The sequence below is a fragment of the Phaeodactylum tricornutum genome, chromosome 23 (genome assembly GCF_000150955.2).
Source record: "Phaeodactylum tricornutum CCAP 1055/1 chromosome 23, whole genome shotgun sequence".
Lineage (NCBI taxonomy): Eukaryota > Bacillariophyta > Bacillariophyceae > Surirellales > Neidiaceae > Phaeodactylum > Phaeodactylum tricornutum.
Window position 1 is genome coordinate 367,442 of NC_011691.1, and position 26,844 is coordinate 394,285.

The window sequence follows — 26,844 nt, forward strand, 5'->3', positions numbered from 1 at the left end:
AAAGGCTGACAATGTCTATCAGAAGCTTTTTTCTGGTGTCTTATTTTCGCGTTCGGATCACTCTAAACGTCTAATTTGGACCTCCGTCTTATTTTCGCGTTCGGATCACTCTAAACGTCTAATTTGGACCTCCAAAATTTTTAAACCGCCTCTGCGGCAGCTCAAACAGCGACCAAATAATAGTCTCCTGGGAATATAATCCCGCAAAGGAAAACGGAATTACATTTTATTGGCATCTGGTTGTCTATCAAATGCATCCAGTTGAAAGCGGTGTTACAAGTAAGTTTGTCGTAGTTTTTGTTTTATTTCGAGCAAAAAACGATGCTTGCACACACAAATGGGCTATTCAGGGAATTCAGCTTCGGAACATTCGCCTACTACTTGCTTGTACATGGCCCAATCCATATCTTCCATACCATGACAAGCTTCAATCGCTTCTGTTGACAAGGCGGACTCTCCTCGATTAGTGGCTATGTCATGTTGTAAATACTTCTCTACGCCAACTTGCCGAAAAACGAGCCATTTTTTTCTAGTTGCAGTTACCACAAATGTAAAAGGTTCTTACTAGAATGTTGATGCTAGAAGAGAACCACGTACAATTAGTAGTATGGTATGGTAGTTCGGGAACGAAATCATTTTCTTTGTTTCGAAAGGCTAGCAATCGATTTCTGCGTAACCGCCAAGATTTAATTGTGTCAACGGTTGAATCTCAATCTGGGGCACGGGGTTAAGGCATGTTGTATGAAACAGTAAGCAGATGGTTTGACTGTGAGAGGCCGTCCGTTTAGGGGCTGGGACTGCGATCTAGCTTAATACGATATCGCTGTTCATCGGCTGTCCCGCGTTGGTCGCGGACGTTATGTCTTTTAAAGATGTTTACGGAACCGTATCTCGGAAGTGCCTCAACGCATATAATATACACCCGATGTTCGGCATGCGCGATAACCCTTTCGAGAAATCTATTTCACGTTTCGTCTTTTTCCTTGAGTATAGCGTCACGGTTACAGTTAGTACGATAATGTGTGTGTGTGAAGGACACGTTTCTTCTCGCGGGCCTTACATATTTGCCGGCCGAACCCATTTTGTCACGAAACCGACCGTTTTAGTCGCCGCACCCGAGTCGAGTCGACGCTACACGACCGTTTAGGTTTACCCCACATCGAAACCACAACATACAGGTTAGAGGAACTCACCCCCGTCCACACACAAACAACGCTTCTACAGGACGACAAAAACTCGGATTGTGACGCCAAGCACACCCTCACCAATTGAAGAGACTCACAGTCAAGCGTTGCCTTTGCTTCTTTTCTTGTAGCCCCCATCGCTACTGTTCATCATGTCCAACAGTCTTTACGATGACGGCTCGTACAATGCCTTCCGCGTCCCTTTCTACCGCACACGCAAGTTTTTCATCGGAGTCACTCTTTCGGTCATGCTACTGATTGCGATCGTTGCCGTGGTAGTTTCCGGGAACAAGGGATCCGAGTTTGCAGCGCTAGGAAATTCCTCCACCCCTCGTGTTCCGGAAATAGAAGTCTCGGAATCTACTCTTCAAGAAAACGAAGCGGAACTCGGAGCCGCCCTGATCCAACTTTACGATCGATTGGACATTCCGTGGAATGGACTATACGAAGACGCTACTCCTCAGGGCAGGGCCTTGCAAGCTGTGGCGGGTACAAAGCTCTACGCTTCGTTGGACCGCGTTCGTAGTGTCCAGCGCTACGCCCTCGGAGTCTTTTACTACTCTACCTTTGCGGTTGCGCATCCGTACTTGGAAGCCGAGGACACCCGTCCCTGGGGTTCCAGTGATTTCTGGATGAGCAGTACTCCCGAGTGTGAGTGGGAGGGCATCACGTGTGATGACAGTGGTCGTGTCGCAGCGATCGATTTGTCAAGCAACTATCTGTCCGGGACGCTTCCACTGGAACTTGCACTTTTGGACAAGCTTGTGGGTCTGAATCTGGCAAACAACTATATATTCGGGGAAGGTGCCAGCAACGACGTCTGGAGCTATTTGCCAAACCTACAGGACCTTATGATGGACGATAACTTTGTGATTGCCACCACGGGACTACCATCCCAAATGAAGAGCTTGGAATCGATTCAGAAGTTGTCTGTTTCTTACAATCTACTGCAGGGTGTTCTGGATGGCGAGATTATCGGCAATATGCAGCGTCTGTCACATCTGGAAGTGGAATCAAACTATATTTCTGGTGAACTTCCCGTGGAACTTGGAACTCTGCCCGATTTGGTCTACTTTTACATCCGCCGTAACAGTCTTTCGTTCAACTTGAACAAGCTCATCGTGCCGAACCGATTTCCAAAGATCTTCGCGTTGTGGCTCGACTCCAACCCTATTACGGGAACGATTCCTAGCGAGATTGGAACGCTGACCACACTCACATCCTTCAGCCTCACCAATGCCACTTTGACGGGGAAAATTCCCTCCGAAATGGGCAATTTGGCCAAAATGAAGCGTTGCTGGTTGTACGACAATGCGTTGACTGGGACAATCCCACAAGCTTTGTCGAGTTGGGTCGACTTGCAAGTTTTGGAAGTGTCTGGAAACAACTTTGTCGGAGACATGCCTCAAGGTGTGTGCGACGCCATTACGGCCTCAGACTACCAGTTCAAAACCTTATCAGCGGATTGTACCCGTATCGCCTGCGAAGGATGTTGTACGGAATGTGAAAACAGTTAAACGACATTTTTTTGGGTAGAAAGCAATACCCTTTTATATTTTAACACTTGAGATTATGTTTACTTTGTCTCACTCGTCTTGTGTCGAACAATATAGACTCGTAGCACACCAACGTTCTATTTTTCGACCCTTGAGATTGGACACTTGCATTGCAGTATCAGATCTATGGGTAGCATAGCATAGCTTTGATACGTACACCCGAGCCTGCCAAACAGGACAATGCAACAATTGCTCATTCCCATTTAGCTGTCGTGGTATGGGACGCAATCCTCCGCACGTGTGGGTGTAACAAAAGGCGTCGAACATACACGACGGTTACGCCCATGGTGAGTACGAACCAAATATGCATAAAGGCGCGCATGACCAGAGCCGCGCCCGGCACCAAAGTCTGCTCCAGTTGTCGCAACCAAGATTGGCTTTCGAAAGTTGCGGAATACCACAAGGCTGGCCAAATACCGAATCGACAAACGACAAAGACCGGAATCACGAGGTAACGATGCAGGATTGTGACGACCTGCACACGCCGCAACCGGGAAGTTTCCGGTGCGTTGATGCATATTTGCAACAAATGCAAGCACCAGCTCGAGACGTCAAAGGCAAACATGCCAATAGTGACTAACCGTCGAAGGGAGGAAAAGAAATAGGCCGACGCAATCAACGCCAAGGCAATCATGTGTTGAAACAAGCTACGAATGTAGGCCGTCGTACTCGTTTGCACGCTCACGAATCGTCGTGGCGCTTCCTGCTGCTTGGGATGCATTAACAGTATAAGAATGGTCAAAACGTGAAAGGCTCCGGAATGCCAATGGTAGGATGCCTGCCACAAAAAATACCGGCGTAGCACGGTGTTGCGCTGATCAAAATCCGAGTCCAAAACGTTGGCCAGCCCACCACTGAGATCCCAACAATTTCGGGTAGATCCGTGTCCGCCCACGTACCACGGCCAGAAGTCGGCGTCGGAAAAGTAGATCAAGGCCAAGGCAATCACAATGGTGGTGTAAATGAGTCGAAATACCGCCGTAGCGTATCGCGGTGCCGCGTGCAACCGACTCGAGGTATGGCGTTCCAGTGCTGATGGCGGAGTCGAAGTCGTGGTTTGGATCCGGGACGACAATTCCTCAAAAAATTCGTCCGGAGTCGGCCCTAAATCATTACTGGAAGCAAAGAATGATTGTGGGGGGACAAAATCCTCCGCTTCCCTATCGGAGTCTTCGTAACTCAGTCCAAGATTGGCTTGCGACTCTCGATGATCCGTGCTGGACGAAAACAAGGAGGGAATTTGTAGAGTTGCTTGGGTATCAGTCTGCGTCGCCGACGAATCGTTGGCATACAGACGAAGTTTTGGTCGGGGAGATGCTTCTTCCCGGGGTGTAAGTGTGGCGGAATAATCCGCCGACAATAAATGGAGTGACTTACAACGCACCCAAGCAACGACACGTTCCGAATCTTCCAAGGGGACAAAGTAGTGAACGACAGCGACGCGGACAATGGCGAGTATCAAGCTCATCATGGCAATGTAAGCAAAATCGGTGGAATGAGCATCCGGAGACAAGGGTGACGCAAAGGCATCCAGATTCAAGACGTTGGACTGGGGACACCAATACCAATTGGTCCCTACCCAAGTAGACAGAATACTAGGTTCTTCTGCGGAAAAGGACGCGCCGTGCGGACACAAGTAGTACGCAGCAGTATCGTAGGCATACAGAGACCAAGAATTGGGGTCCACGACGGTTTCGCGAGAGTGGTGATGCATAGGGTTATTCGTGAGAGTATTGGGGCCGCTGGTCCACCACCAAGCTTCTTCATACGAGCGCAGTAAGAATCCAGCGACCGTAGGCAATATTAAGCAGGCGGTATACAGAGTCGCACCTTCTACGAAAACCGACAGAGAGGTAGACTGCTTGGCCGGGCTTTTGGTGACACTTTTGGAAGTTGGCGGCGAGGATTCCGGCTGGACGGGACGAGTCGTGCTGCTGGATCTCAAGGTTTCTTCCGGTTTTCCCGGGGTGCATAAACCGAATCCATCCTGTTTTCGTTTGTAGGCAATGGTGACTCCAACCGGAATCACTTCCCGTGGCATCCCTTCGTCGTCCATTGCTGCCGTTGACGTCGCCGTTGCAGTGCACGACACGAAGGTCCGCTTACGGAACAAAGGTATCTATCTATCCACCGGATTCACAGTCCAGCACGACAATCCCTCTTGATTGTTGCGCACTTTCGTTGGCCGTATGCCGTCTTTCTTTTTGTAACGTAGGAGTACTGCTTGTGGTGAATGATGATGGTCGAGCAAGAATGCAACGGAAACGCTCCAACCCGTCTTCCCAACCGGTCCGCTGGGATTTGACACCGTGCGGGTTCGGACGAATACCGGTAGTCAACCGGCACTTGAGGGATATGTGTGTTGGTGTGAGTGAGTGAGTGAGTGACAAGTGAATGTGTCTGCGTTATGGGCTGGTAGGGATGGGGACGAACAGGGAACGGGGTTGTACCCCTGACCGAGGTAGGGTCGTACGCGTTCGCTAGAGCGGCTAGTGTAAGTGACGTATCTCTGGAATGAAGAATCTCGAATTGTCGCTAGTGAAAATCCAAATCGTATCGACGGCACGATGTACCACGATGCGAACTCACGGGTCACCCACCGCCCGAGTCCTTCGTGTACGCCGCCGCGACACTCGGTCGACCGACCGCGGTACCTCTACCTCCCCCGCACAGCAAGCGACGGCAACAAGCGACGCCACACACAAACATACTGTTGTCACACAGCCCATCCGATCGCCCGAGTGTTTTCGGTACCAAGTTCCGGAACTCTATTTCGATCATGTCTTTTGTAGCGACAGCTTCGTCTCGTATGGTGGTCAAGGCCCGACCAGCGGTACAACAACGTCGTACTTTCTTGAACTGGATGGTGAATTACCCCGATAAGGTACGTGGGAGACCCGGAAGTAGGGACACGGTGTCCGCGATATCCTTGTGCTACGATCGTTCTGACGCTGTTGTGGGTCCGGTGTGAATTTTTTAAAGATTAACGAAATGAAAAAGGCGCATCAGGCGGGAGGCCGTGCCGTGTATACGTGGCAAAAGCAACCGCAAGACAAGGTGGCCAACCTGATTGGGATCGGTCTCGTGACGATTGGTATGATCCAGCTCGTTCCGGCGTTCTACCGATTGTCCACCGGCAAGGGCAAGATGGAATAGAGTTGCAGCAATGTTCTTTAATTTATACTTTGACCCAAGATGGAGAAACTGGAGGAAGTGGTCATGGTGGTGGTTGTCTTGGCGCTGATTGGTTGCCGCTTTGGTCGTCCACACGAACGGTAGTGCGAAAGTCCTTGATTAGTTTCTTCGGTAATACTAAAGAGAGATAGTACCTGTACCTAGCTAATTCGGAAAGTGTCTACTTATTGGGGATGGCATTTCTAAAAAAATCATGTTTTACTGTCCAACTGGTAGCTGTAGGACTCGCCTTTAACTGTGATTGTCCCCTCTCTAGTAATACCTGCTGTATTCCATAGCGTTTCGATCGAAAGGAAGAAAGAATCCAGGCCAACCCGCCAATACGCTGTCACGGAGTAAGGGCGAGGGATTGTCAAAAAGGGCGTGCTTTTGGAGAGGCGTAGTAGACCAGTAGGGAAGGCGAAGGAGGCATGTTTCCCGTGGTCCTGCCAAGCATAATAGTAGTGTGTGTATGTATGTTTGTACGGTACGCATGTTTGGGAGAATTCTCGGAATCCTGGGTCTCGCTTCCGTTTTGGATTGGTGTGGAAGGAGTTTTCCAGTTTGCTTTACACAGTTCGGCGTACAAGCTATCGGGAACCTTCTCTCTTACCATAGAAAAGGTACTTCTACTAGATTTGTTCGCCAACTTCGCGAACCGCAGCCGGCCGCTTCGACGGGAACAATCGGAATCCTAATAAAAAGTCACTTGAAAATTCACGAGCCCTCGACCGATCTTTTTTTTTTTTTCGACGCTCCCCGACCCGGGCTTGTCTTTCCGCTAGTAGAGCAACTTGCGGATTGTGATCCCTACACTTCACGGCAACGTCTACTACCTACCGTCCTACCTACGTTACTACTACACAACACTCTTCCCCCACAACACACCAATACTTCCAATTACGGGGTGAGCGTGTGCCACGAGACGTGTTGACTAGTAGAGGCGCGAGTGTCTAAGGATTTCAGGGCCGACCTTGAATCCGGTAGAGTGACGCTACCCGTCCTGTTTCATTCTGTTCTGTTTCGTTCCGTAGTGCGTGCTACGTTACCCTTTCGTCATGTTGCCGCGTGTCCGATTATCGTTCGTCGCCGCCAGTCGTCGGGTAGGGACTCTGCCCACGGCAACCCTCGCGTCCGGAGACCGTACGGCGCGTCATCGTCGCGTTGCGACTCCCGGCTTCTACCCTGTAAACCGCAGCCACGCCATGCGCACGCTCTTTGTCGCTCCCACGCCCGTGTACTATATGCCCATCAAGACTATTGATGTAAGTAGAGAAACTCGCGCACTTACACATGCTTGCGTCGGTCTGACGGTGTGTGTGTGTGCGTATTATTATTGTTGTTGTGAATGTATGGTATAGTTGTTGGCACGAGTCGGAATAGTGCGAAAGGATAGTTGGTTGAGCGTTCGAATGTCATTGTGCATTTTGTGTGGCTTGTTCGTTTCAATGTTGTCACGACTAGCGACGATACTTGTACAAAACGTTACACACTTGGTTTTCAATCCTTATTTTTTGTCTCGATTTTGGTATACACGCAGGTTCCTACCATGGGCGACAGTATTTCCGAAGGCACGATTGTAGATTTGCCCGTGGCGCCGGGTGATTTCGTCAACGTGGACGACGTTGTCGTCGTCTTGGAAACGGACAAGGTTTCCGTCGACGTGCGTGCCCCGGAAGCCGGTGCCTTGGTCGAAATCCTCGGTGAAATCGACGACGTTGTCGAAGTGGGTACCAACCTCTTTCGGATCGACACCGATGCGGATGCACCGGAAGCCCCCGTGGCGCCTGAATCCACTCCGGAAGAAGTCGCGACGCACATTGCCGAACCCGCACCGTCCCAAACTCCAACGTCCGCGCCCGTGGCGGCGGCGTCCGCCGCCACCAAGGCGCCACCACCACCACCCGCCGCCAAGTCTGCACCGCCGTCCGCTCCCTCCGGCGCCCCCGCGTCCCAACCCGTCTTTTTGGGGACCCGCAACGAACGTCGCACCAAAATGAGTCGCATGCGTCAGCGCGTCGCGGCGCGACTCAAGGATGCACAAAATACCGCCGCCATGCTCACCACCTTTCAAGAAGTCGATATGGGTAACCTCATGGAACTCCGTAAGCGGTACAAGGATGTCTTCCAAGAAAAGCACGGCGTCAAGTTGGGATTCATGAGCGCTTTTGTCAAAGCCACCACGGCGGCTTTGCAGGAAATTCCCGCCGTCAACGGCTATATCGACAACGACACGCAAGAAATTGTTTACCGCGAATTTGTGGACATTTCCGTAGCCGTGGCCTCGCCCAACGGGTTGGTTGTGCCCGTCTTGCGCAATACCGAGACCATGAGCTTTGCCGACGTGGAACGCAACATTGCCGCCTACGGACAAAAAGCCAAGGAAGGGTCCCTCAGTTTGGACGACATGGCTGGTGGTACTTTTACCATTTCCAACGGCGGTGTCTTTGGATCGCTGATGGGAACCCCCATTATCAATCCGCCACAATCAGCCATTTTGGGAATGCACGCGACCAAGATGCGGGCAGTCGTCAACGAACAAGGCGAAGTGGTGGCGCGCCCCATGATGTACCTCGCCTTGACGTACGATCATCGATTGATTGATGGCAGAGAAGGTGTCACCTTCTTGAAGTCCATCGCCGAGAAGATTGCGGATCCCTCCAAGCTGTTGCTGGAAATCTAAAATCCAACAAGAAAATTCGAAACTGAACGGAAACTATTAAACGTACTATAAGTGAGTGAGTGTGATTAGGGCGTGTTTTGACTTACCACCTATGTGAATGTAAGTGATCGAGAAATTTTCGTGATTCGATGCGGGCTTACACGTCCAATTCTAGTTTTATCCGGTCGTATCGTCTAATAATATAATGCTAGGAACTTCTGCGAAGTGAGAACATTGCCGACTCAACTCGTTCGCAAGGATTCTTTCCAGGTAGACCAACTCTGAACTTGGATCTAAATTCTCTTCAATCTCGAAAGGATACGGGGGAGTCAGGGCGGCTTCTAAGCTTTTGGTGTATCATTTCTAGAAGTATTTCATCATGTTCATTCGCCGTCAATATGACTCGGCGTACGCAAGCATTCCTAGAAATGGCGTCCAAAACGGCTTGTGTCCGTGCGTGTCTGCGTTCCGCCAAATATTCTACGGGAAGATCAAATGGCAGGGTATGCTCTAGATTCACCAATCTCAGACTAGATCGTGTTCCAATGGCTGTGACCATGATTGGCCAGGACTCGCCCGGAATAGCATTGTTGGCCAACGACAACGCATAGAGACAGTTGTCTTCTCCAAATATGTGAATGAGTGCTTCGATTGCGGATGGACAGAGTTTCATGTTGAGCATGCGTAGTTGCGTCATATCTTTCTTTGCGAGTCGCTCAAGAAATGTCGTTTGGACAAGATTCGATGTTCGAACGTTGTCAAACGTAATTTCTTACGGGAGTCGAAAGGGCGGTGCCTGGACAAGTTGTAGAAGAGCCTCCTCGAATCGGTTGGTCAGCTCGCAGTTGTCCAGCACTAGCGATCGCAAAGTATTGAACGTTCCGTCAGCGTGAGACAAACTAGCGCAGCTCTCACAGCTCATATTACGGATTCCGGACAATCGAAGGAAAGTGAGACTTTTGGTATGGCTGAGAAAGCCATTCCAAATGTGTGGCGATATCAACGAATAGTTTATTTCCGTCTTTGCAGTGTGGCTGTGGATACCGTATTGTGTCAGGTGGACGCGACAGATGGAAGTATTGGCGGTCAGGATGCGGACTAGGGCCTCCGCAATAAAGCAGGCTTGCTGTCTGTGCTCCACAGACAAGGACCACAGAGTTACATGCTCGTTGTGGTTGACCGTGTTTGTGAGGACGGACAGGTACTCCGTCTCTTTTAGCGGACTCGTAGATACAGGAATTGATTGATGGGAATACGAAGGGATAGTTGTCACGAGGGTAGCGCTTACATTTCTTGCCCTTTCGGTACTCAACGCCACGTGACCGGCAACCGAAACCAATTTCTTTTTGACCAAGCGATGTAAGACCATCCAAGAGAATATCTTCTTACTATCCAAACTGTGCGTCAGACGTTACTGGAGAGAATGGTAGCACCATCGATTGGTCTACGTCGACAAGCAATGTATCGTTCCACCATATGTGTAGGTAGAATGTTGCTTGGCTCCAAAAAAAACGAGTGTCAGAAGGCGCAGACATCGCGGGATGAACAATATTTGTGCGGCCTGGTGGGGTCTCCAAACGGATTAGTCTTTGCTTTTGTCAGCACCGTCATTCTTTTGGATGACGGAAGCCTTTAGGAATATGCTGTGTGATGAGTTTGGAAAAGCTTTCGAATAGTCCCACTCGCACCCCAAATAATACCACAGAATCGAAAGTGGATCGGAAAGCTGCGACGCAGAAGCATGGCCCAGAAAGCGTTCTGGCTCAACTCGTGTGCGTTTTGAATTGTCGCACGCTTCACGGTCAAATTCTATCTGTCCATCACCAGTACGATACACTTTAGATGGTCGATGACGAGTGAGAAGCGAAATCGTTGACTGTGTGAAGTCGAAGCGTCGGCCCGCATCGTTTACTGCTGTGTTTGCTCTCTTAACGTTCACCGTGAGAAAAAGATACCTGCAAATACCCAATAAGACTTTTCTATCTAGTTCGACGCTGTACGACACAATCGCGAAGTATGACATTCTGCGGTCACGGCACTTCTCCTTCTTGGTTGTTCCCAAAAAGATTTAGCCAATGTGATTGGAGCAGGGCGAACCCGAACGACACGGAAAGCTACAGCAAAACGAGCCCAAGCGTGATGTGTATCCTTGCTCAGGAAGGAATTTCAAAAATGTCCATTGCGCGATCCTCGACTGGCGTTCTCCGGACTCGGAAAGCGCTCATACTTTCCAACTACATCCCCTTATTCCCAACTCTCTTCCTATACAGAAACACTGAGTACAGCAATGTCCCCGACTCCGACACAGGCCCACGATGAAATGAGCGATACGCTACTCGAACTCGCTGAAGAGTTTCAAGCCCAAATCGAAATTAAGGACCGCAAGTATCGTCTCAAAACGTACAAGGACACGTTTGTGGGTAGCGAAGCGGTCGACTATCTTGTCTCGTCCGGAAAAGCTGCCACGCGTACCGAAGCTGTGTCCCTCGGTCAAGTTCTGCAGGTCAACTTTCACCTATTTGAGCACGTCACGCGCGATCACGACTTTGCCGACGACGGCCTTTTTTTCCGCTTCTTGACGGACAACGAGCGCGGTGGATTGTCCCGGGATGAATCCGGGAATTCCCTTCGCTGGCAGAACTTTTTGGGCACCCCTGACGGTCTGACCAACCAGAACGGCCTCCAACCCTCCTTCCCCAAGAACGACATTCTCCCCGACAAGGACCAGCACGTTGTCAACCAAGTATGGCCCCTCGACGAATACAACCGCACTTTGCTGAATAACGTGCACCCTCCGGGCTGGCGAGACCCTGCAGTCGCATCCGACAAGGACTTGTACTACGACATGGTTGTTATCGGTGGGGGCACGGCCGGTCTCATCACCGCTGCTGGTAGTGCAGGGGTTGGTGCCAAGGTTGCTTTGATTGAGGCCCACATGCTGGGTGGCGACTGTTTGAATGTCGGATGCGTGCCTAGCAAGACGATTATTCATTCTGCCAATCTCGCTCACCAGGTCCAGAATCAAACACACTTGGCCGAAGCCGGAATTGCGGTAGAAGGCCACGTGACGGTTGATTTTGAAAAAGTCATGGAACGCGTCCGGAAAATTCGCAGTACAATCAGTCACCACGATTCAGCCGAACGCTACAGTAAGGAACTCGGAGTTGAAATTTACATTGGGTGGGCCATGTTTACGTCGGAACGCACGGTCGAGGTCAACGGCAAAACGCTGCACTTTAAAAAAGCGGCCATTGCAACGGGCGGATATCCAGTCCTTTTGCCAATGCCGGGTCTTCAAGAAATCTATAAGAAAGCGCAAGATTCCGGCGCCGTCACCAACGAATCGCGGCCACAAGTCATGACTAACGAAACAGTATTCAATCTGACCAAACGTCCCGAAAATATGGTCGTTATTGGCGCCGGCGTGATTGGATTGGAACTGGCCCAAGCGTTGCAGCGCTTGGGAGTTGGGGTGACCGTGTTGGGCCGTTCTGGGAGAGTCCTTCCTAAAGAGGATGAAGACATGGGTCTAGTGGTCAAGAATCAAATGATTCAAGACGGAGTGGACTTTCGCTTGACAGTGCAAGACTACAAAAAAATTGAGCTCACCGGCAAAGTTCTCGAAAACGGGTATCCCGAGATGAAATTGACGCTTCAAGAAAAGGGCAATTACGAACCAACCGTTTTGTATTGCGACGCAGTTTTAATTGCTGCTGGGCGTGCTCCTAATGTTTCTGGTATGAATTTGGAAGCTGCCAAGGTTCAGTTTGACAAAAAAATGGGGGTGCACGTCAACGACAACCTCCAAACGTCGAATAAACGAATCTATGGTGTTGGTGATGTCTGTTCCGACTTCAAATTCACCCATGCAGCCGACTTTATGGCTAGGGCTGTGATTCGAAATGCGCTATTCTTCGGAAAAGAAAAAATGTCGGAACTACTTATTTCATATGCTACGTTTACAAGTCCCGAGATTGCCAGTGTTGGTCTCTACGAAGACGACTTGAAGGCCAAGAACATTGCCTTCCGAGTCTTTGAAAAGCATTTCAAGGACAACGACCGTGCCATTGCTGATGACGCTACTGATGGATGGGTACGATTTCGGGTGAACGCCAAAACGGACAAAATTTTGGGAGCCAGTATTGTGGGAGTTGGCGCGGGAAATATGATTTCGGAAGTTACGCTTGCCATGCAGTCGGCAACTGGACTAGGATCACTGGCCAATGTAATTCATCCGTACCCAACTACCGCTGAAGTCCTTCGCCAGTCTGGCGATCTCTACAACAAGACCAAATTGACAATGACGGCGAAAAAGATTCTCCGTGGTGTCGTCAAGCTGCAACGTTAAAGGGACTTCTGTTACATGCATATTTCTTCGGGGAAAGTCGGACAAAGTGACTTTCTACATTTAAAGTCTGTGGGAATCAAGTTTTGGAGGTCAAAAGATCTCATAAATGTCAAAGATACTATCATGTTTGTTAGCAGAGACCACAAATATGAATCGCATACTTCCAGGATTGCGAGCTGGATGACCATGATTCACCGTCAGGGGGGTATAGTGGTCAGTAGCATATTTCTGACCGTGAAGCAGTACCTGTACAATGTTTCTGGTGCAAACGTGATACTTACTCGCATGGAGAGATAATGACGTAGAAGTTTCTTCTTTTTAGACAAGACCAGTACGCAGAGGGTTGTTGACATCCCTCCTCAATGAAATTTCGTATATGTGGGCTCGTGGGGCACTGTCGATTGAAGATACACTGACGTAAAGAGTTTCATGACGTCGAAAGCGAAAATGAACTTTGACTTTGAAGCGTCATGAATCTGGAAGATTCATGTTTATTTCTGTAGAAGTGGTATATTTCTTACGTAGAGATCTTTTGTCGATTATACCTTTGCGATGAGCCGAGGTGGCCTGGCTATGTTCCTTCATAGTATCAATAGTGATGTCTCAATCCTTGCGAGCTCGAAATTTAAGAGATTTTTGGAGCTTGTTTTGAAGGTCTGCTCACAATTAGCAGTAGCAGCAACCGTGAAACATTCTGACATACTGCGAGCTCGAGCAATCGTTTGAAAATCAACCATGGTAAGTTGACTGAAGCGACGCAGGGGCTGCGGTCCGAAGACTCACAGGCTTCGTTTCGTAATTTTTGTATTTGCAAATCGGAAAAGCCGGGATTATCTTTGGGAATTGACAGAAGTCGCATTGGTCGCATTGATCTCGTTTTTGCAGTAGCCACGCTAGCCTTCCTCTTTTGCTAAGCTCTTACTTTTTCTTCGTGACCTTCTATTCCAGTCTGCAGAAAATCCTGAGGTCGAAAACTTGAAGATGGAAGCGACCGAGGCGGAAGTCAAGTCTCGCAAGGATCGTCCCACCGGCTCCATTCACTTTGGAGATACGGACTTTGACGTCGAAGATGAAGTCGCTGATGCTACGTGGTCCGAGGTTTGCCAAGCTTGCTGTGTGCATTCTGGACAAGAGTGGGGCATGATCGCAGTCGGCATTTTTTTGGTCGCTTTCTTCCTTTACTTTTTCCTCGTTGGTCTCGACATGCTGGGTAACGGTGCCAAAGGTATGTGCGGCTGCACTGCTGGAGAGCTGTTTGGGGATGACACTAACCCTATCGCCGGTCTCATGATTGGTATTATTGCCACTGTTCTGCTCCAGTCCTCTTCCACAACAACCTCCATTGTTGTGTCTTTGGTTGGATCGGCCGTTTCGGTCCGTCAAGGAATCTACATGATTATGGGTGCCAACATTGGTACTTCGGTCACCAACACCATTGTCGCTATGGGGCAGATGGGAGATGGCGATCAACTCGAGCGCGCTTTTGCTGGAGCAACTGTCCACGACATGTTCAACTTTTTGTCAGTTGCTGTCCTGCTTCCGGTTGAGGTTATCACTGGATACCTCTACCGCCTCACCAAGGCTATGGTCAAGAACGTCAACCTTGAGGACGGAGAGAGTTGGGACGGACCCATTAAGAAAATGGTTGATCCTCTTTCCGATATGGTTATCATCTCGAACAGCAAGATCATCACTGCTGTGGCTAAGGGCACCGGCACCTGCGACGAAGGCGGTGGCTTTTATCCTATGAACTGTACCGATTCTTCGTATTTGGGATGCGGTAAGAAATTCGGTCTTATCTCTTGCAACAAAGTCAGCGGCAAATGCCCGGCTTTCTTTCAAGCTGATGCCAGTGCAAAGGATGATAAGGTGTCTGGGGGCGTTGTTTTTTTCATCTCGATTGTGATTTTGTTCACGTGTCTGGCCGGTCTCGTGACAGTCCTTCAAAAGATGCTCCTCGGTATGTCTACCCGTGTTGTTTATAAGGCCACGGATATCAACGGATATCTGGCCATTGCCATCGGTGCTGGGTTGACTATGATTGTCCAGTCTTCCTCTATCACTACGTCTGCGCTGACGCCCTTGGTCGGTATGGGTGCCCTTCGTCTCGAACAAATGTTTCCTTTGACGCTCGGAGCGAATATTGGAACAACCTTGACTGCCATCATGTCTGCCCTTGTCTCTGCCAGTCAGGATTCTCTACAAGTTGCACTCGCCCATTTGTTCTTCAACTTGACCGGCATTCTCATCTGGTATCCAGTCCCTATTATGCGTCAAGTTCCGTTGAGTGCCGCCCGACGTCTCGGAAGGTTGACCCGCATCTGGCGTGGGTTCCCGCTTGTCTACATCGCGGTCATGTTTTTGCTCATCCCTCTGCTTTTGTTGGGTCTTTCGTCGCTTTTCGATGACGGCAGCAAGGGTCTCACTGTGCTTGGTTCGTTCCTCACAATCCTGCTAGCCCTGGTGCTGCTCTATTCGGTCTACTGGTTCCGTTACAAGGACGGTAGCCAGAAGTGCTCGGACTGCATGGCGGAACGTGAAAAGAAACGTTTGGTCATCAAGGAGCTTCCTGAAGATATGATCTACCTCAAGGAACACATGAAGCGCCTTATTGAGCACACCGGTCTTCCCGAGGACGAAGAAGCTGGTGAAGCAAAGGATCTTTCACCGGATACTTCGGACTCAGATGAGGTTGCAGCTTAAGCATTCAATCACGAGAGGTCGATATCACCGTTGATCGGTTTGAGGTCCCCTCTATTTTCCCATATTTCTGTTTAGCCAAATAAATACTGTGCCGAGAGCTTTCTCGTTGTGTGTGGTTTTGCGCACACTGCTGGAGAATATAACATCTTGGATTAAAGTGTCTTTTACTTCCCCTTTCTGTGCTCCAACTTTAAATGGCTTGGTTGACTTCCTTGATCTCCAGCAGGATTAGTCCTTTTGAAAAAATGGTGTTTGTTCAACCGGCGGCAACTACTACCTCTTTCTCCGGTTCACCGGATTGCCATCAAGTGTCTCGTTTTTCACAGCACATCATTCTGACGATCGCTTCCAAAGCCGACGTGAAAAACGAGGAATATTGGTGAGTTGCTTCACTCTAGGCTGGAGAAACACGTTGGCCGGCGTCGTCAAATCTTTCTTCCTATACACGATTGCAAAGTTCCATCTCACAATGCGGTATTCTTACTGTAAATGCAATTTATGTACCGTTTATCCCTTGCCCCGTCCTTAAACTGGTCACGGCATAGATAGCACCAACGCTCACCAACACCGACCTCTGCGGATGCTATTCGTCCGGCGTTTGGTGTCCGCTTACTCGACTTTGCCCAATTGCGCCGCCATGACCGCCATGACGGTCCACATTCGATTTTCTGCTTCTGGAAAAACGAGGGACCGTTCGGAATAAAAGACTTCATCGTCCACTTCTTCCGGATGCCTCGGTAGACAATGCAAAAAGACGGCATCCGGCGAAGCGTGACTGATGAGAGCCTTATTGACCTGGTAGCCGTCAAATTCGGCTACGCGCTTGGCGTATTCCTCTTCCTGTCCCATACTGACCCAAGTATCGGTGACTACCACGTGTGCGTCTTTTACAGCTTCGGCAGCGACCGTCGTGGTTTGCACCTTCATGCCTTCGGCGGCGGCAAAGCCCCGAGTCGTTTCCAGTATCTGGGCGTCGGGTTCGTAGCCGGTAGGCGTAGCGATGTTGACATTCATACCCAAAAGGGCCGATCCGAGCATGAGATCGTGCAACACATTATTGCCGTCACCAACCCAGGCCACAGTCTTGCCCCGGAGTTTGTCCTTCCCGAAATGCTGTTGGAGGGTCATGAGATCCGCCAAGGTCTGCAACGGATGGTGTCGATCGGAAAGGGCGTTAATGACGGGCACGGCACTGTACTTGGCGAGTTCCGTGACGTCGGCGTGTCCAAAGACTCGGGCGAGAATGAGTGAATTAAAACGGGCGAGTACGTTGGCGGTGTCCCGCATGGATTCGTTGACGCCGAGTTGTACGTCGGAGGGTCCCAGGAAGAGCGCGTGTCCGCCAAGCAGGGCCATGCCGGTCTCGGAACTGACCCGCGTGCGCGTCGAGCGCTTTTGGAAGATCATGGACATGGAATGTCCAGCCAATGGACGCGGCGTGTTGGCGGTTTGTGTCGCGTATTGTGCCTTATAGTGGTGCGCAACGTCCAAGAGACCCTGTAGCTCGGTCTTGCTGAACCAGTGCCGCGAAGACGAACAAGAAAGTGTGAGACAATTGATATTTTTCTACTTTCACTGGCAACACCCACCGATCGTCACGTGACGAACGGCAGTGGATCGATAGCCGTAGGTGTGAGTGGACGCTACATACGCGTATACGTACCTTAGTTGATCAATCGACATAAAGTGCTGTCCCTCCAGTGTTCCGACGGCGTCCGCCATACCGGAAGCGAAGCATCGCTGCGTCCATTGTGTCGCCATCGTTGAAGACGAGACTCGGAGAAGCCTCGCAGTAGAACGAGTAGTAAACAACATGTCGTACAGGAAAGAAAGAAGCAAAAATCAACAAGGGCAACGATAGTATGTGTAGGTTGGTTTTGGGAATGGACCCGCACTCACTAACGAGCGATGGCGAAGATACGAAAGTCCCATTAGACCTTGAAAGGTGCGAACCGCAAGACGGCAGGTAATATACCGTACGGTCTCGACTGACGGTGAGTGTCTGTCCTACCCATCCGACGTCTGTATTTGCAGCGGTGTGCAAATACAAGACGTAGGGAACAGAACCTTTTCAAATCTTCCAATATATATTTCAAATATACCGGCTGCAGTTAGATCGAATAGACAACAAGACCTCATTTCTTCTGGCGGAGACTGGGAGAGTGGCGGCCGAACGATTCCAACCAACCGGGGAACGGCCAAATACTGTACTACCATCGCAATGCTACTTTAGCTCGCTAGCAGAGTGATTTTTTACAGTTAACAATCCAACGTTCGGCCTGATTGTCACTGAATACACTTTTGCTTTTCCAGTTCCTTGTTCGTATAATCAATTCAGTGGAGTGTGCTCTTTCCATAATAACAGCAATTGCTGTTTTGCCAAAAAGGTGTCTATCCCCCCGTGGTAGTTCCAACGGAAGTATAGACAGACGGAAAAAGCAATCTTCCGGAAGCAAGATCCCACCGTTGTCCAGGCCGTGACCAAAAGGATGGCCGATACGGTATAGGATGCGCTGGGGTCTTCGCGAGAATCCAAATCCCACCCGGTCCTACTACAGAGACGGGGTCGACTTTGGCTAGTCTGCACGCTAGATAGAGCGATCGCACCTTTTACAGATCTTTGGGCTTCCGGAGGCAAAGGACTGGCGCGCTCCGAAAATGTGACGAATTGAAATCCTCCCCAAAATGCGAGAGAGAGCTTGTGTACTCTCTCGTCCCGACACCACCCATTGCCAACATAAAATAATAGTATTTGCTGGCACACGGTGAAGGGACCGCCACCTTATCGACGACATCCAGACAAAACATTGTGAATTGAAACTCTCGAGCGATCTGTCAATCCGAAACCCCGACATGAAATACCTCGTTTTCTCGCTGGCTGGTTTCGGGGAATTGCGGTCCATCGCCACGGCGTTTGTTCTTCCTCAGCACTACGGACATCGTGCTTGCATTCCGACAACCGCAACCGGTGTTCCCGCTACCAGCTTGAACCTTTCCCGACAAAAGCTCAACGACGTGGATCTCATGGCAATCGAGAACGTTGCCGAGTTTTGCCTGCAAGCGGACGAGATGGCGAGCGGGGAATGTGACTTGGATGAACACGAGGCGTTGGTCAATCAGTTACTGGATCAACGTGCGATTCTCGCCGACCATATTCAACATATGGACGCCATTCTCGCCAAACTACAGGGCAATCGTATCGACACGGTCCAAAGCGAACCGAGTGCCTAAAGACGGGCCGGTCCGGTAGCCTAAGCGAACACGGTAACGGCCTCCGACGGAATTGATGCGGTCCTCCGTTTGCGTGTAGAGCTAGGTAAACTACCTACAGCCTTTTATATTTACTGTTAGAACATCACAACCACTTTGTTCGCAAAGTGCCATCGTCTCTCAATAAGATGTAAGAAGGGCAGGGTATGACTCGACGTGTACCAGTACAGAACAGTTTTTCCAATCAAAAGTCGGCTCCAGCGGGCGCACCGTTCCAACTAAAATCGACATTCTGCGCGAGCAACGCTCACATTCCATGGGTGGGGGAATCTGCACTCAAAATGTTTGCTTGTTCCAAACAGCTCCTAAAATGCACCACACTATGTACAACTATGAGTGCCTTAACTGTGTAACATGATTCTATGCTATTTCCGCCTACATAGCAAAATCGGACGAAAGCCTAACTGTAAATTTCGGACGCAACATATATAAGTCTCAAATTCCTGTGCTCCAATCACCAAGAATCCGATTAGAGACCGAACAGGTTCTTGAGCATGCAAGCGTGCAAATGCATCTGGTCGATTTTACCGTGATGCCCCTTCACGTCGCGGCCAAGAACCTGAAAGCCGGTACCAGTCAACGCTTCGATGCAGCCATCGTCTCCCATGTAACTGACCGGGACGGGGCGCGTCGAGTGGCTACCCCAGCCGTTGCCGCCGGAACCGTTGGCGCCCCAGAAGTGGCCCACCGCGTCAACGTCGTCTTCCGACCAGGTAGAAAAGTCGTTAATATGCTCGGTGACACTCTGGGAGTCATCTTCGTGACGACCGACTCCGATACCGGCATCCCACGGGTTTACGCCGGAATTACTCTGAGGCGTAATGTTGTGGGATTCACCGCGGATGAGCAAGTGGGCCAAGGCCTCGGGAAAATTGTCCTTCAGAGTAAGGTAGTGGTCGTGGTCGGCAGTGACGTAGAGGGCGTTCTTATCCCAGCCACCGTTATCCATGATCCAGTCAATGATGACCTGCACCGACTCCGAAACGTCAAACATGGTTCCAATCATGTCGTCCATGTGGTTGGCGTGAGCGGACCAATCAATCTAAGAGATACAAAGTGGAAACACGTGAGATTCCGGGAGAAAGCGAGGGGTGGGTAGACAGGAACACAACGTACATCTCCCTGCTCATACATTAGAAAGAAACCATCATCGTCCTTTCCGAGAAAGTCCAAAGCAGCTTTGACATTTTCGGAGATATGGGGAATCTGTTCAATTTCTTCCTGTTCGTAATGGTTGCAGAGTTCATCTGGAGTTGTGGCAGTGATTCCGATCACAGCACCAGTATCGGGGTCTGTTTGTCCTTCACCAGAACTACACCAACGATTCGAGTATGTACCGTCAACACCACGGTACGGAAGATTTTGTTGGCCGCTAGTGGTGTAGTCGCCACCCAAGCAAACAAGGAGATGATCGCCATTGTCAGGATCAAGGTCCGCAATCGGGTCGTAGAAAGCGTCGGCCGTTGTCATGTTATTCTGGTACAAAAAGGTCCACTCACTGGAAAGGGCGCCGTTCATCATGCTCTCCAGGTCTTCTTCGAAGGGATAGTAGCGGCCTCCACAAACACCACTGGCCATTGTGGGACGAACCTGCATGAAGCTACGACGTAAGGAGTCGCGATCGGAGCGGGAGTTCGTATGCGTCACAAAGGCTCCAGGAGTAGCATGGAGCATGGGAACGGAAGTAACGACACCTCCAGCCATACCGCAATACATGGCGTCTTCCACAAGCGTGCTAACGTCTTCTTCGTAAAGTGTTTGTGACATCATGTTCACGGCAGCCTTGTGACCAGTGGCCATTGTTCCAGCTGTAGAAGCCGAATCCGTCGCATGACGCATAATGTACTCCGGGTCGAATCCGGTTGAAGTATCGGGACGCTCCTGATAGTAGCGTTTGTCCCAAGGAAATTCTCCTCCCATTTTATTGTCCCAAAGGACCATGTTGCCGCCGTCGGCTTCAAAGTCAAGCGGAGAGAAATCGATCGGGAAACCACACTCGTCAAGAGCAAGGGCAGCCTGACCACTCTCGTGCTCAGAGACATCACCTTCAAGAAGACTTCGAGAAGGAGCATAGTGGTTTCCAGGGTTGGGTTCTTGAGTGACAGTGGTGGTGGTTGTCATCAAAGCATAGCCATCCAACTCTTGGAAAGACATACCACTTCCCTTACCTTAAGAGAAAGCAGGAGTTGGTCGTGAGGCTTTGGGTTGTTTACTCTTACACAGCAATAACTTGCAGCAAGAAAGCTTACCCTCAGTATAATAGTCGTCTAGTGTTCGTCCACGGAAAGCATTCATCGCAGCACTGTTGTCTGGGCAACCTGTGGTGGTATCGCAACCGAGACCTTCCAGCTCATCCACCACCTGCTTAGCAATAGCACCGGATCTGACCATCTCCCATCCCATACCATCTCCAACCACCAAGATGACATTCTTGTTGCCTTCGTTTCCACACAAAGAAGGCTTGATGGAGTCAACGACACCTTCGCGAAGCAGAAGACGCTGCGAGTTGTCCAGCCCTTTAAAGGGGAACCGAGAAAACCCATTCTTTCCCGCACACTTGTCCGCCTCACCTCCACTGCTCTTCGCTCTATTCTTCTTAGGAGAGCTATTCATGCGATTACTTCCTTTTTCCTTTCCCTTGCCATTATCGGACGCAGGATGTTCACTCTTTCGATGTCCAGATAGCTGGCGGACGCCTTTGCCTTTGCCAGACTTGGATTTCTACAGTAAAAAGAGATAATCGTTGAGGTAACAAGCACCCGGGAGATCCAACAAGCAGCGAGCCGATTGAGAGACGCACCATTCCGGTCTTAAGGTATCGAGATTCCTCAGCGGCGCCCACGACCAGTGGTGCGACGGTTATGAGTGATACAACGGCAGTAGAGAATTTCATTTTGCAGGTCCGATAATGTTAGGATGCCGATAGAAAAATCCTTGGTGGCAACTCACAAAATTATGAGCTTTATCAGTGCGCCCAAGAGATGAGATCTTTTCCTCGGTCTTGCATCCGATCCCATCAATTGTAAGAAAGTACACGTGAGCCTGGTCATGGTTTCTCTAAAGAATCTAATTGTAATTTGTGAACGGTTCTCTGATTTAGGACGTATAGACCGTATATCGTTCGACAACCATGAAGATTGTTTTGACAAAGATGATTTATCACTGTCGAATCTAGCGAATCTTGAAAAATGTGTACTGAAGATTCGACACTTTACGTTAACAAAGCGTCCATTTCATGGTACGGTGTATGGCGTTTTTGTCACGGATCTTTAAGATTCGTTGACACGTAAAACATATTTGCACTTGGCTGACTCATACAAACGCCCCGCAAATCATCTATTATGATGCTTAAAAAGATGAGTCATGCTTCTCTCTTCTTGTTTAGTATTCTGTGTCTACTTGTGTATCTTCCGAATTGACAAGTCTTTTTTTAATCTATGTTCTTCTCTAATTACAGTCGGCCGGGAAGTCAGCTCCCAGCGCATTCTTCGCACATGCGCGACACTTAACCCTCTTGGTCCACATTATTTCTGGTGGGAAACTTGGCGTACGACTTCACCAAATGCTTCAGCTTTGAAATTTTTCAGCGTCCGGTGGGGACGGCCGCAGAGAAAAATCGAAACGGGGACACGAATCTATTATGCTGAAAAACCAATCCTCCTGCTAGTTTTGGTCCCATGAAGATCTCGACGCCAAAATCCCTGCCGTGAACGAAATTTTGGTCGTGTAGGGAAACGTCGCCATTTTATACGTTACGATATTAGGGCAAATTGCCGTGGCCGAGCGTTGACAGTGAATGAATCTCCACGCGACGCGGCTCCGGGTATCGTATATTTACACACCGGCGTACTAGATTCGTTCCAGCAAGTCTTCCGATTGCACGACTTCTTCCGTACCATCGGGTCGGCTGTTGGGGACGAGAATATCTTTGGCGAAGCGATCAAGAATGTAGCCCGTCAATCCCCAAATCACGTGCGGACCCCCCAAAAAGATGGGTGCGCGTCCTTCCTTATACACCCAGGCATCTTGGTCGACGAGGGATCGCAGCGGTATGGTAAAGACTTGCGCGACTTCGTCCGGATTGGGGTACAGGTCCGGTGGTAGTTCCCCTAGATAACAAACAACGGGTGTAACAGCGACACCGACCAAGTGGTGCACTTCGCCCCAATTAGTGCGGAACACGCCCAGTACGGCTATATTTTGGTCCTCCAGCCCACCAATTTCTTCCTTCATTTCTCGTAAACATGTATTGACAATCGTCCGGTCCGCAATTTCGCAAACTTTCCCTCCCGGCAAGCAGACTTGGTTGGGATGTGCCCTTAGATGGGACGCTCGTTTTTCCAAAAGTAGCGAGGGTACACCGTGTACGGTACAGAGTGGAATGACGACGGCGGCTCGTTGCGAATGTGCCGCCACGACGGTCCGGGGCATGCGCCCGAGCGTTTTGCGCAATCGTTCGAGGGCAAAATCATCCAACAAGGCGGTGACGTTGAGTTTTCCGCCGGACTGTCGTCGTTCCAGCACCAGTCTCGGATGATAAATCCGCAAAAGTCGTTGAAGGGCCGGCCAGTCTGCTTCGTCCGCCAAGACTGCCGCTTGCTGGAGGACGTCTTCCCGATCCCGCAAGGCACTGGCGACGGCGGGGAGTGTGTAGTTTTGTGTCAAGAGTTGCATATCGGTAGCAGGGTCTTCGTGAAGCACCCCGAGTTGTCGGGATTTCATGCGTCCACCACTGCTCTTGTCACTGTGGTCTTTTTGCGCCTCAATCATGGCGTACAAGCTTTCCCGACGGAGCGTCTTTTCGTCCAATATGCGGTCATGCCATTCGTACGTTTCTCGTTGGGACGTCCAGACCCGTTGGTGTGCCGTGTCGGACGGCGGTGTCGTCTTCGTTGTTGTTGTCCTACTAGTACCGGTAGTCGTCGTGGCGTCCCACGGGGGGACGGATTGGTTGGCATCTTCGTCGGCTTCGTGTTCCGTCGACGACTTGTCGGCAAATCGTCGTCTTTGCAATGTTGGTATCGTCGTTGTTGTTATTGTTGTATAGGTATGAGTGTGTGTAGTGTGGGGTGTGAGCAATCCGAGTTGTCCGGGATGAGGACTGGGTACTAGAGTCGTGTCGTGGACGTGGCTAGTAGGAGTGTATCTCCGACGAGTCCCTTGCGAAGAAATCGTCCGTCCCGTTTGGTAGACCCACCGCCGCATGTTACACCCACTGTCGGTGTAAAGCAGTCGTACGAACAATCCAAAAAGCATAACAGTGAACAATGGCGTCGGGGGAATATTTGGATTAATGTGGAGAACGAGGTACTGTGTGTATTGTTTGTTGTCAATGGAGCCGTTGCTCGAGCGAAGGACTCACGACCGAATGGTGTCTGTGAGTGTGTGGGAGTGACCGTGAGAGAATGAGGGCAGGCATCCCATCCCGTGTGTGTGGACGGGATGCGCAGGGACCGACCCAACCCTTCGACTATGAAGGGTTTCCCGGTCCGTCGTACGTGCCTACGCATCTACCTACTAGGTAGTGTACCCGCAGTCAACCTACCTACTTGACACTGTCCGTGTACGAGACGTTCCCGGTCCCATCCGATCATAGTCCGGGATGGTAGGGAACCAAGGACTAATCCCGGTAGTTATTTGTGGGCTCCAACAGTCAATTGTCTACTGGCATTTTTATGCGGAAGGAAACAAGGGGGGAGAGAGAGATCTTTTTTGGAATCTATGCGGCACGCTTCCAAATCCTAGGAAATCAGCGGGCCTTTTTCGTTTCGTGTACCGTGGAGCGTATGCGGAGGGTTTGGCTCACAATGAGTGACAATATTGACTGTAATGTCACTGCAAATGGGGGCTGGGGGGGAGAATACCATATTGTTGCCATCCTTTCGGGGTGGTGTCGATCGGAACCGAACTATTATAAATTTGGACTTTTGGCCACTCTTCCAGCGAAACGCAGTTTGGTAACACTTTTTAAACTGTACCCGATTATGAAAAATGGTATTTTGGGCTATTATATAAACAAATTGAAAACCATGGAGAAAAACTGTAGACGTTAAAACCTAAGTAGTGTTGTTTTGTACTAGGCTAGAAGGGCCCCACATTTTGATTGTGGTACACAGCACAAGAGAACCGAGATGGTTTCAAATGATATCATAGATATGATGTATATACCCAATGACATGTGTTCTCTTCGACGACACAGATCCTGCTCAAGGGAACTCACAAACGGCAACCATCAAACTCCTCTCTTCCTGGTCCACAGAGGAAGAACTTTATTTTGTCTGTTTCTACTGTGAGCCCAATTCGTACCTTTGTTGCTCCAATTCCTTCCAAGGACAATGCTTCGCAACGAAGAAAAGCGTCCAAAACATGAAATGGTTCATCGCGAACTCCGTTCTAATCAACCTTTCAACAGATCTCTGTACTGCTTGTCCATGCCGTCGCTAGCTGTCTTTCTCATCATCGCCATGATCATCCAGATGAATTTCATCCGTTACATATTTCTAGGTATCCTACGGGCTGCTCCGTCCGAGTCAGAACACTTCTCTTTGCCTCTACAGGTTTCCACGCCTCCAATAACCTCTGTGTGGCCTGCAAAAGCAACGGGAAGCACCGTTATAGCATTCGATGCAAATGAGACGAAATCGACCGCCTTGCGTGTCTTTTCCTCCCATAATTCCTCCTCCAAACGAACCGCCGCTATTGTACTCTTTGGTATTCCCAAAGAGTTTCCAGTTATATGGAAGCACTACGAAGACAACTTGATAAGGCTCAATCCCAACGTAACCTTTTCCGTAACAATCCATCTCTACAACGACGTTACCAAGCTGACGAATCTGAAAAACAACGAATTTGACGTTGACGTTGAGTCGGAGGACCGTATTGCAGAAGTGCTCCGAAACTATCATCCTACGATTGTATCCACCAAGCAAGCTGATGTTGATCAAGAGCTGGAGTGGATTACATCGGAGCACGTGCTTCCCCGCTTCCACCAGCCTAACTGGACGGTTGCTGTGGTCAAAAACATGTTTCGACAAGGCTTCTCGATACGGAGTGCCTTTCATGCGGCACCAAAGGATGGTATGTATCTTTTTCTCCGATCCGACACCTTGCTGTTCTCCCCGATAATTTTGCCATCCAATGCTAGTCCCGAGGATATTTATGTTCCGGGATGGCAGGGTACCAAGGATAAATCCCGGTACATAGACCGATTGGAGATTTGTGGTTCTGAATCCTCCGCTGGCGTTTATGCGGAAGCAAAGTGGGCGCCCTTTCTGAATTTTGTGCGGAACATTTCTGGGACCTTTGAGAGCGACGGGGTGCCATTCTTGCGCAACTCGGAGCGAATGCTGAGGGTCTGGCTTGATGACAATAGTCGTCATGCGCCAGTTCGAGTCAAGTTAATGCCACGGTCGTGGGCCCAGATTATGCGCATTCGAGGTGAGGGTAAGGTGGATGAACAGGACATGCGAACCCATGTGAATGCGACTGGGGACTGGACAAAAACAACAATAGACACTCTGATGGTGCTGAAAAAGGAGAAAATGCTAGGGTTATGATTTGTCGAGCTGTCCCGACGGAAGTAAAAAAGCTGGATAAAATGGATCTAACGTAAGGACTGTGGTTAGTCCAATTAGTAAGTGACGGATTGACTGCGATTGCAGTTTATCTAGGTAATCTGACATCTTTGTAGATTGTGTCCTCTGTGCGTTGGTTACTAGTCAAGTTGTTTTTATCAGCTGCTCTTTCTATGGAAAAAGTTAAGATTGATGAACACTCTAAAGTTCCTAGTTCAACAGTCATGTGTTGTTGACGTATGCAGTCCTGTGCAGTCGAAACGGACGGGTATAAAGAAGCATTTTATAAAGATCCGTGCCTGGAATGCCTCGACTGGATGCAATGTTTCCCAATATTCCTTGCGCGATTGCCCGACATCCTGGATCTGCGGGG

The 26,844-nt window shown here is 49.8% G+C and overlaps 12 protein-coding genes across 12 annotated transcripts; 8 read left to right on the plus strand and 4 right to left on the minus strand.

Moving 5' to 3' along the window:
- Positions 1–1,178: 1,178 nt before the first annotated feature.
- Positions 1,179–2,772, plus strand: PHATRDRAFT_49671 (predicted protein). The gene has a single exon (XM_002184317.1). It carries the CDS (start codon positions 1,337–1,339, stop codon positions 2,699–2,701), a length of 1,365 nt encoding a protein of 454 aa, XP_002184353.1. The 5' UTR covers positions 1,179–1,336; the 3' UTR covers positions 2,702–2,772.
- PHATRDRAFT_49672 (predicted protein) lies at positions 2,737–5,025 on the minus strand. Its single transcript, XM_002184416.1, has one exon. It carries the CDS (start codon positions 4,794–4,796, stop codon positions 2,934–2,936), a length of 1,863 nt encoding a protein of 620 aa, XP_002184452.1. The 5' UTR covers positions 4,797–5,025; the 3' UTR covers positions 2,737–2,933.
- Positions 5,026–5,307: 282 nt separating this feature from the next.
- Positions 5,308–6,098, plus strand: PHATRDRAFT_49673 (predicted protein; the record flags this gene model as incomplete). The annotated part of the gene is made up of 3 exons (XM_002184318.1): positions 5,308–5,390; positions 5,465–5,624; positions 5,723–6,098. The coding sequence occupies 3 exons, from the start codon at positions 5,308–5,310 to the stop codon at positions 5,894–5,896; spliced, it is 417 nt and encodes a 138-aa protein (XP_002184354.1). The 3' UTR covers positions 5,897–6,098.
- A 1,365-nt stretch (positions 6,099–7,463) lies between these two features.
- PHATRDRAFT_40430 (dihydrolipoamide succinyltransferase) lies at positions 7,464–8,597 on the plus strand (the record flags this gene model as incomplete). The annotated part of the gene is made up of 1 exon (XM_002184319.1): positions 7,464–8,597. The coding sequence occupies one exon, from the start codon at positions 7,464–7,466 to the stop codon at positions 8,595–8,597; it is 1,134 nt and encodes a 377-aa protein (XP_002184355.1).
- A 2,266-nt stretch (positions 8,598–10,863) lies between these two features.
- On the plus strand, positions 10,864–11,319 carry PHATRDRAFT_40431 (predicted protein; the record flags this gene model as incomplete). Its single annotated transcript, XM_002184320.1, has 1 exon — positions 10,864–11,319. A coding segment is annotated over one exon (456 nt), but the record flags the coding sequence as incomplete, so codon positions are not given.
- A 6-nt stretch (positions 11,320–11,325) lies between these two features.
- Positions 11,326–12,924, plus strand: PHATRDRAFT_16069 (predicted protein; the record flags this gene model as incomplete). The annotated part of the gene is made up of 1 exon (XM_002184321.1): positions 11,326–12,924. A coding segment is annotated over one exon (1,599 nt), but the record flags the coding sequence as incomplete, so codon positions are not given.
- Positions 12,925–13,659: 735 nt separating this feature from the next.
- Positions 13,660–15,627, plus strand: PHATRDRAFT_40433 (predicted protein; the record flags this gene model as incomplete). Its single annotated transcript, XM_002184322.1, has 2 exons — positions 13,660–13,662; positions 13,873–15,627. 2 exons carry the CDS (start codon positions 13,660–13,662, stop codon positions 15,625–15,627), a joined length of 1,758 nt encoding a protein of 585 aa, XP_002184358.1.
- Positions 15,628–16,109: 482 nt separating this feature from the next.
- PHATRDRAFT_30514 (predicted protein) lies at positions 16,110–17,446 on the minus strand. Its single transcript, XM_002184417.1, has 3 exons — positions 17,291–17,446; positions 16,220–17,140; positions 16,110–16,192 (listed from the first exon to the last, which is right to left on the minus strand). Exons 1-2 carry the CDS (start codon positions 17,440–17,442, stop codon positions 16,237–16,239), a joined length of 1,056 nt encoding a protein of 351 aa, XP_002184453.1. The 5' UTR covers positions 17,443–17,446; the 3' UTR covers positions 16,110–16,192; positions 16,220–16,236.
- A 1,034-nt stretch (positions 17,447–18,480) lies between these two features.
- Positions 18,481–18,858, plus strand: PHATRDRAFT_40435 (predicted protein; the record flags this gene model as incomplete). Its single annotated transcript, XM_002184323.1, has 1 exon — positions 18,481–18,858. One exon carries the CDS (start codon positions 18,481–18,483, stop codon positions 18,856–18,858), a length of 378 nt encoding a protein of 125 aa, XP_002184359.1.
- Positions 18,859–19,348: 490 nt separating this feature from the next.
- PHATRDRAFT_49678 (predicted protein) lies at positions 19,349–21,790 on the minus strand (the record flags this gene model as incomplete). The annotated part of the gene is made up of 4 exons (XM_002184418.1): positions 19,349–19,939; positions 20,014–21,065; positions 21,147–21,618; positions 21,698–21,790. The coding sequence occupies 4 exons, from the start codon at positions 21,788–21,790 to the stop codon at positions 19,367–19,369; spliced, it is 2,190 nt and encodes a 729-aa protein (XP_002184454.1). The 3' UTR covers positions 19,349–19,366.
- Positions 21,791–22,619: 829 nt separating this feature from the next.
- PHATRDRAFT_49679 (predicted protein) lies at positions 22,620–24,491 on the minus strand (the record flags this gene model as incomplete). Its single annotated transcript, XM_002184419.1, has 3 exons — positions 22,620–23,902; positions 24,025–24,112; positions 24,443–24,491. The coding sequence occupies 3 exons, from the start codon at positions 24,489–24,491 to the stop codon at positions 22,747–22,749; spliced, it is 1,293 nt and encodes a 430-aa protein (XP_002184455.1). The 3' UTR covers positions 22,620–22,746.
- Positions 24,492–25,108: 617 nt separating this feature from the next.
- On the plus strand, positions 25,109–26,453 carry PHATRDRAFT_49680 (predicted protein; the record flags this gene model as incomplete). The annotated part of the gene is made up of 1 exon (XM_002184324.1): positions 25,109–26,453. Exon 1 carries the CDS (start codon positions 25,233–25,235, stop codon positions 26,451–26,453), a length of 1,221 nt encoding a protein of 406 aa, XP_002184360.1. The 5' UTR covers positions 25,109–25,232.
- Between the last annotated feature and the right edge of the window lie 391 nt (positions 26,454–26,844).